The sequence below is a fragment of the Plectropomus leopardus genome, chromosome 13 (assembly GCF_008729295.1).
Source record: "Plectropomus leopardus isolate mb chromosome 13, YSFRI_Pleo_2.0, whole genome shotgun sequence".
Classification (NCBI taxonomy): Eukaryota; Metazoa; Chordata; class Actinopteri; order Perciformes; family Serranidae; genus Plectropomus; species Plectropomus leopardus.
The window spans coordinates 29,515,006-29,527,211 of NC_056475.1; the positions used below are offsets into that span (position 1 = coordinate 29,515,006).

Below are 12,206 nucleotides of genomic sequence, written 5' to 3' on the forward strand. Positions count from 1 at the left end.
GTACTAGAGTGCATGTTTACAGTTTATTTTGTCTGTGTTTAATGTGTGATTTCCAGCTGATTCTATCATCTGTTGTCACCCCAAGAAATTTATTTTGAATTTGAATTTTGAATTTCAATCCTATCTATCTGTACCTGTACTTGCAAATTCATTTTACAAATACAAAATAACATCACCTTTGTGTTGTTCAAGTTTAATGATAACATGTTTCTATCGAACCATACTTTTAATTTGACTTGTCATATTAACTGAATCTCCATGTCTGCCTTCTTCTGCTTTGTGCGTGTGACCTTTCACAGGCGACCTGGCGTCAGACGATGAGTACCTGGAAATCCCATCCATCTCCAGACAGAGAGCGGGGACGTATGAATGCACAGCTGTCAATGATATTGACACAGATGTCCAGACTGTAGACATCACTGTTAACTGTGAGTCCAAAGCTTTGGCTGCAGGATTTAAACATGTTGTATTTGAATAAGCATTGCTAAAAATGATTAGCTGATTTATCAGTGAGTCTTTTGGCAGCAAAGAATACATCAGCTGTTTTGATCATCATGCAGTCATTTGAATCATTTATTATAAAAAAATGTGCAGAATATTTTCAGGTTCTAGCCTCTCAAGCATGCACACATGCTGCTTTTCTGGGTTGTTTATCATGGCCAACTGAATAACAGTGTGTAGTTGGACTGTCAAAACAAATTAAATAAGCAATTTACAGATGTCATGTTTGGACATCAGAATAAGATTTATTACCAAGTGGTTTTTATTCACAAGGAATTTTCTTTGTTTTTTTTAAACACACATTTAATAGAATATAATTATATTAAGATGAAATAAAGAATATGGTAAAGTGGTAAAGTACTACACCATTTAAATAACAAGATTGTCACAAAGAAAGGTTACAATTAAAATATGCCCAAAAAAACTTTTTACAGATTTTAACAAGAAAATGACCAGACATTTACCAAAATAAGAAAAGAAAATCAAAACAAAAATAATAAATAAGTAGATAAAATAGTTAATAATTATAATGATGATAATAATTAAGAACCTTTTACATTTTACTTTTTTACATTTTTCCCTTTGTTTCTTCCCTCTCTCTCTCTTTCTCTCTCTCACTCACTCTCTCTCTCCACCTCTACCTTTTCAAAAAAATAATTTTCCAGTATTTTTATTTTCCTGATTTCTTGCATTTTGCTGGACATGCCAAGTTGCTCGGTGCCTTTTTAGCAACATTTTTGAAAGAAACCAATTTGCCTTGCTTTCAAAGGTTTAAATGCATGTAAAGACATCTGAACGCAGCACAAGAAAACTGGTGAGGTTTCAGAGGATCAAAAAAAGTACTATAAAACAACAAATACATACAAAAAGTTGTTTCAGATTAGATATTAGAAAGGGGATGTGAAAAAGTTCACAGAAGCAAATATGTGCAGAGATAATAGTCCAAGGAGTGTGTTGATATAACACATTTAGTGGTATAGTGCATGTAGTGAAAGACACTGTATAGTGATTTAATCAGTAAATTAAAGTGAATAATTAAAGTCTTGATCAAACATAGAGTCAATGGTTGCAACCTTAAACAAGGAAAGTTTGTAGTGGGGGACATTACAATATTTAACTCTGCTGACTTAAGTGTCAGAACATACATGTTGCAGCTTTAAACAAAATGTATTTTCATGGACTTCATTCATTTATTGCACCCGCCTTGAACCATTTTTTTAGTTGTTGTTGACCTAGAGAAGACTTTGGTTGATTTCTTGTAACATTTGATCTTGATTTAATTTGGCATTATCTGTTTTTTTCCCTCCATTTGTTTTCCTGTTGGAACAATTAGTGCACAAAATCAAATGTACTTTCTGGAGTCAAGGAGAAGTTTGAAGTGGAGTAATTAGTCTGAGCCACTTTAATGTGAAATGCCTGCCAATTTTACTGTGTGATTATAAAAGAATCTAAGAAAATCGTTTCATCATTTCACTAATATACAAAAATGATTACCATTACTAAGTAAATCTTTTCAGTTATAATAATGAGATTTTTCTCTTTGGATTATTTGATAGAAAACTGAAAATCTAAGGCTTTTTGATATTAATCAGATAAAAAGACTAATAAAGACTCATTGGGGTTTATGAAATCACATGTTTTTGTGGAAAAAAAAGACATTTCATGGCTATTTATTGCCTAATTGAGAAAATAATCAGCAGATTAAATGATAATAAAAGTAGGTCTGCATAGTCACCATTTTTTTAGAATTTGTGGAGGAGCTGAATGCTCGACCAATGGCCACATTTTGCTTAAACAGCTACTGCAAACTCAATTAAATAATGTAAAGCTTCTTTGCTGCAAGAGAAACAGAAAGCATTGTAAATTCAAACAGTTAATTCCTCCTGATCAGTTGTGGACACCATGCGATTTCACCAGTGTATTAAATATTTTATTGTACTGAACTCCTAATTTCTGTTCACTTGTGGTCATGATGCAGCTAATGGCCAAAGGGGAGAGAACGCCCCGCCCCGTCTCCTCATGTCCTTGACTTGTGCTGCCTCGTGCTCCTGATCACAGTGCTCTTGTGTGTTGCTGTCTGCTTATAGATGCTCCAACTGTGTCAGAGGGCAGAGATGTTGGAGTGACTCTGGGCCAAAGAGGAGTGCTGGAGTGTGAGGCTGATGCAGTGCCTGAGGCAGATTTTGAGTGGTATAAAGATGACAGAAGGTAATTTGTTTTACATTTGCATTTTACGCAGTCAAATGGAAGGAGCCTGTGTGTGTGCGTGTGTGTGTCTGTGTCTGTTTGTGTGTGTGTGTGTGTGTGTGTGTGTGTGTGTGTGTGTGGGTCTGTGTCTGTGTCTGTGTCTGTGCATGCTCACTTCATCGGTTTTCACAGTTATTGTGTTATTGATCATCTGCCAGTCATACAGGCATTACGATTACTGCAAATTGGTCCTAATTATTGATTAAATTATTATAACTGCACCTAGGCCTGTAGTTAATTTGGCAAGTGAGAAAAAACAAATAGACGTAGTTAGCTAACATTTTCTTCCTCCCATCGTCTAGGATCTTCAATGGCTTTGATGGCATGGAAATTGTGAACACTGGATCGCTGTCCAAGTTGACGTTTTTCAACGTGTCTGACGGAGATTACGGCAACTATACTTGTGTCGCCATCAACAAACTTGGGAGCTCAAACACAAGCTTCCTTCTGTATGGTGAGTACATCAATCTGGTTTCTGTAAAAAAAACTACAGACAGGGAAATATAAGTAAATTGCTTGAGTTTATTACAAAAGTACTAATAATGGAGGATTCGAAAGGATTCGAATACTAGTAATAATTTGCAACTTTTTTCTTCATGAGTGTTTTCCTCCATTCAGCTTCTCTCCATCGGAGTGATTCAGTCTTGATGTATTTCCTGAAAGCATTTACTTTTAGTTTTTTTAACATAAATGTATCCATATTTATGACTCTAAATCTTATGTTATATAGAATGTTGTGAATTCATGTGCAGGCAATTGTACAGTATATTGTATAAAGAAAAGATAAAATATGAGACAAAGTCTGCCATTAATTTGAACTTTTTATTGTACATATGTAGATCTGTACCCACAGTTTGTAGTGTTCCATCCATTATTGTATTCATGGAACTAGATTTAGTGTCCCAAGACGGCATCATATGGAGTGGTGCAGGGATGACATTTATTTGTAGGCCAATCCTGGATGTGAACATCATCCCGGTTCCCTTGCCAAAAAGCCTATGAATTTTTTCCATTGGATTTTGAGTTATTGCAGAAAATAAGCTCTGTGGCAAACACACTTTTATGATACTTACGGGTTTTGTTCAGCAAGATAATCTTGACGAACATCTCTTTTATGTTTTGAAGTTTAAATGTAGTCACAAGTAGTGCAAAGCTAATGTTAAACTAAAAACAAACTACACTGCGGTTGCATGACCTTAATGTTGCCACCATGAGGAAGCTGTAAAGCCATGTTCAGTGTGATGATATTCTGTAGTCTCATTTATCCTCTGGTTAGCAATCGTCTTTTTTTAAAGACATGGAAGTACTTTACATGAGGGGATACTTACTGACATAGTTTATGTCGTAGAAAAACGATAAAGTCTCTTTAACTTGTGTTAACCACAGATCTTATTTCAGGCACCAAAAGCCCATTTAAAAACTGAGGAAACCAGGAGTGCTGAAATGCAAACTCATATAAGTTTTCATGCTTTTGTGTTTTGGGGCTTGAGCTTAAGAGTCCATATCTGGCTCAGCGGGTTGTTTCCCACTGGTTCCCCCGTTGGTGAGAGGCAATAACCAATAACTAACTTTTTTTTGAGTGATTGTGGATGGGAAAGAGCTGTTAGCCTCATTCTTCTCTACGTAAATGTGGTGGCATTGTGATTTAATCAAAAGTACAAATCACAGATCCCTTTGGTGATTCAAATAGTTTGCAAAAGAAGTTTGAAATGCTCAGTTGAGTTGAGTGTGAGAAAATAGAAATCACTCTTTGCTGTCCCTCACGCCCCAGGTGCAAAGTATCCCATAAAGATTGTGATGCTTTCTGTGAAGAATGAGGCAATGAGGAACATTAATGTAGAAGATATCTCTGTCTGAATGACAAAATGTTGTCACTTAAACAGACTGATGAAACCAGTAATGGTCAGAAAGGGGGTTGCTTTGGGACAGTGGGTGTCAAGTGACCTGCAATTCTGCCTGATGTGATCCTGAGGGCTTGCTTTAACCCTTTGAAACCTGAGCAAATTGACTTGATTTCATTCAAAATGCAGAAAGAAGGCACTGAACTTTACAAGAAATCACAAAAAAATAGCCCTAAATAAGTACAAAATAAATAAATAAATAAATTGAAAACATATCACCTGAAATTAGCAACAAACAAAAAAAAGAAAGGAAAGTAACAGGACAAAAAAACAGAAATGACTTGAAAAGGTGCTGAAATAGAATAAAAATAAATAAATACAAAATACATAGATAATTAAAACAAATCAAACAAATCTTTTTCTGTTACCTAATTTTGAATATATATTCATAAAAATTATAAAGATAGTTTTCTTGATATTTTTCCCTGGTTAGTAATTCTCTCATTCTTTATTTTATTTTGGTTTTCTAGCTAATTTCCCCATCACCTTTTACAAAATAGTTGCAGTTTGAAGGACATTTAATGCCAAGCTGCGGACTGCATGTTTTCCCATGTTTTTGAAAGAGATCAAACCAATGTGCTCATGTTCCAAAAGTTTAGATACTTGAAATGGGTCCGAACGTAGCACAGGAAAACTGATAATGGTCCAGGTTTTAAAGGGTTAAAACAAAGAAATAAGCACAGATGTGTTGCTATAATCAACCTTGCAGCTTTTCTCTTCATCAAAACTGTCAGAATTTAGATACTGTGATTTCAGCTTTGAAATTGAATTATGACACCACCTGTACTGAATCACTTTGAACACTCAAGTATGTAACTGTGCCGCCGCGATGTAAAAGTCTATTCAGCAGCCTTTACTTTCCAAGCTTTTCACAAGTACTGTCAATGATTTTTTGCTGTTCTGTTTCCAATATGTTGCTCTGTTCCATTTTGTCCCCCTCGTGTAGTGGTAATTGAACCCACTAGCTCAACGCTATTGCAAGGTTAGTATTCTGCACCAGCATGCACTTCAACTGTCGTGGATCGAAAGTATTAACTGCATGCTGGCACATGACAAACAGCCATTTTCACAAACCTGAAGTTAAGGCTGCGCCGTCAGTGGAGTTATACACAGTGTTTGACAAGAAGGAACAAATCATTTCTGGGCTCTTTGATCCTGTCAAAACTGTGCTGTTTCTGATGACTCTTTGTTCGGTTTATAAATTGACACGTTAAAGCTGCACGGCAGGCAGCATCTTTGAAGAGGCAGCACGGCGAAGCAAAGCGCCATGCAAGTGTCACGTGAATCTTTGTGAAAATGGTCATTGTTTTTGCTAACCATGTTTCATCTTTCTCCTTTGCAAACCCTAACCGCCTCACTGTGTGACATGGCTTCATTTTGATTTTTGCATGCTCTTTCTTCCAATGTGAGTATTCGTCATCTTTCATTATCATCATTTGTGCTCGTGCTTGTACCTCTAGTTCTGACTCCTACACGCAAAATTGCAAACACAGAGAGTTGCAGAATCTCACTGCAAGCTAAAATGTTTCTAGTATCTGCAAATAGTGATTGCAGCTTTTAGATCTGTGGCGTAGATGAGCCCTGTGTGTTTCTAGAGCAGGCATGCGGAGCCGTGGCGATAGTGCAGAGATAAACACGTCACCCATCTTGTCATTTAATGTGTCCTTGTGACTGATGGTTGCAGCATCTTGTAAGCAAACCCACTCCATTAACACAACATAATTGTATTAATGCCTTTGATTTTGACTACGAGTGAACGTCATTATTCTAATTAGGCATATGCAGGATTAGGGATAATCCACTGTGGCAGGGTAATTGGATAGATGCCCCAAAGGGAACTCTGGTGAACTCATGGAAATCCAAGGGAAATGAGTAGTCATTGTGTTACAAGCTTCAAAGTAAAAAGTTCAAATTTGTCCTCAATCCTCACACAATGCAGTCTTTTAGATGGAACTTGCCTCATCCCTGAAAAGAGCATGATGAAAATATGATGTGATTCAGTTTTTGCATCATAAAATTCCATTGTGTTTGAGCTGTGCAATCACTGTAACACTAAAATGCTACAGGTGCATAATAGTGACAAATGAATAGTGACAAATGAAACTGCCATTTTTATTTTTATTAGTTTTATAAATTATTTAGACTCTTGCTTGCCTTTTTTTGTTAAATCAAAGGAAAATAAGATAAAGCATATTTCTCCATTTTGTTTTCTGATTTACTATGGTTGTAGATTAATGAGTAAGTATCAGATGAACCAGTTTGATACGATAAATTTTACTCAAAAGACTTTACAAAAGATCATGTTATGGCATCTTGGACTCAAGAACCTGATATGCTGGAAAATATACAAACAAGTGTGCTATCACTCTCTTTATTCTCCACATATCTTCCACTATTTACTATATTTAATATTTTTGCCCCAGTCGAGCTCGAAATATTTGCCAAAACATAATTGAAATAAGCATTAAATCTGTTATAACTGACCAAAGCAGACCTTGGAGTGAAAGCATCATTCTAACAAACAAGGATTTAAACACATTCTTAAATAAGATGGAAATTCAGGAACACTTTAATTGAATACTCTGTCCACAAACTATATCATAATATAGTATTTGCAACATTCAACAGCTTATAGATTCAACAATTCAACTGTTTCACTTTGTCTTTACACTTACCCGCGGAAACATTAAACTTTGTAACAATGCAATGTTCAGCTGGGAAACCTTCCTGGCGTTTATGTGGATGCCACCTGACACACTCCACCTTCCTAAACACAGTCTCAGACAAGTATACTCCCTCATGGCAACGGCACTACTCGCTACGGTGGCCCCTTCCAGCAGGACAATACACCATGCAGATACTGCTCAAGAAAAGCCTAAGGAATGTGACAAAGGCCTCAGGGGGTTGACCTGGCCTCCAAATTCCCCAGATCCCAATCTGATCAATAAACCATGGTGTGTGTGCTGGTACTCAACCCTCACTACCCACAAGACTCAAAGCATCCATCAGCAATGCCCCAGTGCCAGACAACACAAGATACCCCCCAGAGGTCCTTTGTCCATGCCTCATCAGGTCTGACCCAAGTCTAATCCAAGGAGGCCTCACTATGGATCGGGGGTACCTCTGTGGTATCGGCACATCCCGTAATTCAAAGTTCCTCAGGGGCAATTCCCAAGCAGTTTTTGTAGTGTGGCATGGTGCATTGTCCTGCTAGGGGGGACACTGCCATTTGGAAATGCTGTTGCCATGAGCACAGTGTGCAACAGAGTTTGTGTGGAAGGACATCATCAATTGGCATCCACATGTAAGCCTGCACCCAAGGTTTTCCAGAAGAACAATACATTGTAACAATATCACTCCATCAGCCAGTGGTTTTAATATTTTGGCTGATCAGTGTATGTGTCTCGGTTCACGGGGGGGGGGGGGCACAGAGATACCTTACAGAGTACACAGAGATTGCCTTTTGCAACAACTTATCTTTATGAAAGTAGTTTTTTTCTCAGTCACCAACCTGAAAAGCGTTGATATGGCCTTCTGCCTGACAACCTTCAGACACAAAGTTCTATATGCAATTCAGTTTAATACAGTATGTGTAGTCGGGGGTCCCTGCTCTGTCTGTCTTTCAGCTAAGGGGTCCTTGGCTTGAAAAATAATAGAGATCTCTGCTTTATACTATACGTGAAAATTCATGAACATATTTACCGCACATATTCTCTGAGCAAATTAAGTAGAACTTGATTGAATGGTTGGGTCAAAAGTTCACGTTCAACTGAGAATATTAACATACTTACCAAACTGTCACATATACTCTACAGATAATCTGTTTATCATCTACAGACAAAGCGAAACAGTATAATCTCATTTAAGAAGGTGTTGAAATGTTACAAATACTCTATATACCATCAGTAGGAGGCTATTCAAATAAAACGTTATCAGAATTTCCATTTAGAAAGACACATTTTCCAAAAAAAAGAGTTGTTAACACCCTGAATGAAATCCTGTGGGCTTTTAGAGCAGTTCTCAGTACAAAGAATGACCTTGTTGAAGATAGAATGACCCTCTTTAAACAACAAATGCTGAGCAATGTTCAGTGCTAATCCTTAGTGCTGCATTTGATGCTGCAAACCATGTCATTTTGATCAGCACACCCAAAAACAAGTGCACTATCTCACCTCCTACTTCACAAATGGAAGCTTTCAATATATGTATCATTACCATTTAATGTGCTGTTCATTTATAGTTCAAAAAAAGACTGATTCCCACCTCTGGTTTCCTGCTTCCATTGCCATTATCATCTTAATAATTACACATCCATATTCAGCCATGTCTGTTTGAGAAAACAAATATTACCAAACAGGATGCTTGTCAGTCATGAACTGTCTCTTAGAAATGCCTTTAACAAGAATAACTACTAAAAAACAAACCACTGAAATGAACTATTGTATCTGACAGATACAAGAAGATATAGTTGCATATTCTGAGTATTACGAGCGAAGCATGATTTCAACAAAATATTTTAAGGACATAGATTTTTTTTTTTAAAAAAAGGAGTACCAAGAATAGATCCTTGAGGTACTCTATATATGGATGTAGTGTCTATTTGGCATCAACATTAAACTTATGTTATTATTATCCAACAAGCAATCAAAAATGTTTCTACTGTGCTTTTAAATTGTTGCTGTCCTCCGACCAATACTGTCTATAATTTGCATAATGATACTAATTTGTTTTACCAATTACGATGTGTGGAGAAATGAAAAATCTCCCAGGATTATGTTTATTAGCAATAATGTGTTTCCACCCAAGGAAGTGCTACACTATTAAAGCCCCAATCTCCATGTCAAGGTTCGGGCTGAGGGGTGGTCCTGTAAAGTTCAGGACATCCTGAGTTCCACATGCGGTTAAGTGTAGATAACAAATCTTTTTGCTTATTTGTTCAAAGATCATGGATTGGTATAAATGTTAATAATAGCTCACCTGATGCCGACCATCCGCATATCACTCTGGCAGTTCTCATTCGACGGCATATAATAACACCATAAACGGTTCTGTCCGGCTGCATTCTCAGCTGACACTTTCCAGCAACATATCATGCGTATGCGAAATGTGGCTTTTGGCGTCGGACCTTATGCTGAAAGCACTGCAAAAGCAGCAGAATTTGATGACTTCACAATGAGAACGGGCCGGCATCACAGCAGCAGAACAGGAAAGTGAGTAAGGAAGCTGCTATTATATTACATGAGTAAAGTCCATGTTAATGCCATGTGACTAATAAAACCTTGTAGTCCATACCTGCTAATCAACAGTAACTCTAAACAATGAACAGTAATCTTTCTGTAATTAGTAATTACAAAGGCCTTCACTAGTTAACATGAAGACAATTCAGAGTAAAGTAGTCACCCTGTTTTCACACAACAAAGCTATAGGTTTGAACTTTAAAGTCATACTGTAAACATATTAACCCTTTGAAACTTGAGCAAATTGTCTAGATTTCTTTGAAAAATAGGAATAAGGCAGTGAGCCACAAAAGAAGAAATTAATAAATTATTAAAAAGTACAAGAAAATTACCTAAAAATAAGAAAATAAGTTTGCAAAAGTGCTTAAAAATCATAATAATTCTGTAACATTATAAATATAGTTTTGGAATTGCTTTTTAAAAATCATTTTCTAAATGTTCTAATTTGGGGTCTGAGCGCAGCACAGGAAAAGTGATTTTGCTCCAGGTTTCAATGGGCTAAACCATGAAATTGTCATCAAGGAACAGGCAGTTATTTCAATATCTTTCCCCCTTCTTTCCCCTGTCAGGACCGAGAGCAGTTCAAGACGGCAGCGGCGGTGCAATGGGAGTGCACTCACACACCTGCCTCCTCTTCATGGTGATCCTGCCGTTCCTGCTCAGATTTTGAAGAGGAATGGGTGTGAACACAAGTATTGCGTGTGTGAGCGTGTGTGCGTGTGTGGGTGTGTGAGTTGGGGTGTTTTTTTTTTTTTCTTTTTTTCAACTGGAACCATAAACTGATGCACCGTGAGTGCATGAAGTATCCTGCTACATAATGATGTTGACCCACTAAATAAGTACGTAACAAAAGTTTGTGTTTTTCAGAATTTAAGGATGTAACAAATGTTTCACATTTTAGTTGTATTATGTTGGAAATTTTCTCTCTAAATTATATTATTCTGGATTATCTCTTTTTACATATATGTCTCCGATAAGAAAAAAAAAGATTTTTTAATTGTGGTGTCTCTTATTCAAATGGATTTTGTCTTAGTTTTTAACTGCATTGCATATTCATCTCAACTCCAGGAAAAGGCAAATTTACAGCAAGTATGGGAGGTGAATGTTAAATACCTCAAAGTCAAACTGAGACACTGAAGCAGAAGGAATTTAGGTTACCCTGAGGCAGAAAGCCTGGTATTATCATATTTTAATCTATAATAATTATCATTCAGTCTGGTTGTTGAAACAGAATTGTTTTTGACCTTCAAGTATTTCTGTTCTCAGCATTGTAGTGATATACTTGCTGTTGTGTTATGCTAATCTTTTAATTTTATTTTTTCAATTATCATTTTGACTATTTTTGAGAAGGGAAAATATGAAGTTGTAATTATTTAGGACAGATATCCTAGTTTTATGTCTTTGTTGTCCTCATTTTTTTCCTTTACCAGTACAGTTGTACACAAAAATGGTGTCAAGAATAATTATGTTATAATTATGTAGTTAAAAATGGAGGAAGAGTTTACTCCACTTGTGTGGAGCTGATGTCTGACTTAAATAATGCAAATTTATTAATGCTGTTGCTACTTGTTTGAACTTCATGCCATTTCTACACGGCACAGTTATTTGAGAAAAAAATGTTCCTGTTCATGTTCCAAACCAGCACTGGAGGGTTAGAGACCACTCAGTCAGATCATGTTAATAGAACACTTTCTGCATGTATTTAGACAACGATAACCCAAAGACTTTAGCAGTTCGCACAGCATCATAATTTATAGGGTTTCTGTTCCCTAGTCTCACAGTAACGTCCGACAAAACACAGACACTTTTTCATAGTATTGTCTTTCACAAACAAGGGATGAACATGTTGTGGTTTCATATGGGTTTAACACATAACATCCAAGCTGTTCTCATGCACTGTTTGTAAGTTTTCCTACGAAAAGTAATGCACCAGAAGTCATAAAAAAATCCAGCGTAATGATGAGCCACTAGTTTGTGCCTCCATTTTTTGTAAAGGCTGTGATCACGTGAGCCGTACACTGATGGGACTAATGCCTGGGCAATACTGCAAGCATGAACAGCGCGTGACAGCTACCTCGCTGAACTGCTGCGGCTTGTACAGTTGATGTGTTAACACAGAAAGCGTTGTGTCTGCCGCACTGCTGCTTGCTACTATAATTAATGTATTTCCACAGAAAAAGCAGATACTCCAATACTTTCTCATCCTAAATCATCACATATCAATGCTTTGTCGGTAGACTTCTGTGTCTACGCATCATGCTCTAGGTGTCCTCTTGCATCTGCTGTTGGTGTTCAGGGATGCCGCAATCAACGTTGGTCA

The 12,206-nt window shown here is 36.9% G+C and overlaps 1 protein-coding gene across 2 annotated transcripts in view; it reads left to right on the plus strand.

The window, feature by feature from the left end:
- The window catches only part of ntm (neurotrimin), a 554,851-nt gene extending 543,811 nt beyond the window's left edge, over positions 1 to 11,040 (plus strand). For both annotated transcript variants that reach the window (XM_042500021.1, XM_042500020.1), the window contains 5 exons: positions 300 to 428; positions 2,589 to 2,709; positions 3,051 to 3,202; positions 5,596 to 5,631; positions 10,456 to 11,040. In XM_042500021.1, the coding sequence (XP_042355955.1) occupies positions 300 to 428; positions 2,589 to 2,709; positions 3,051 to 3,202; positions 5,596 to 5,631; positions 10,456 to 10,556 (539 nt within the window). In that variant the 3' untranslated portion in view covers positions 10,557 to 11,040. The remainder of the gene's footprint in view (positions 1 to 299; positions 429 to 2,588; positions 2,710 to 3,050; positions 3,203 to 5,595; positions 5,632 to 10,455) is intronic.
- The last annotated feature ends 1,166 nt before the right edge of the window (positions 11,041 to 12,206 follow it).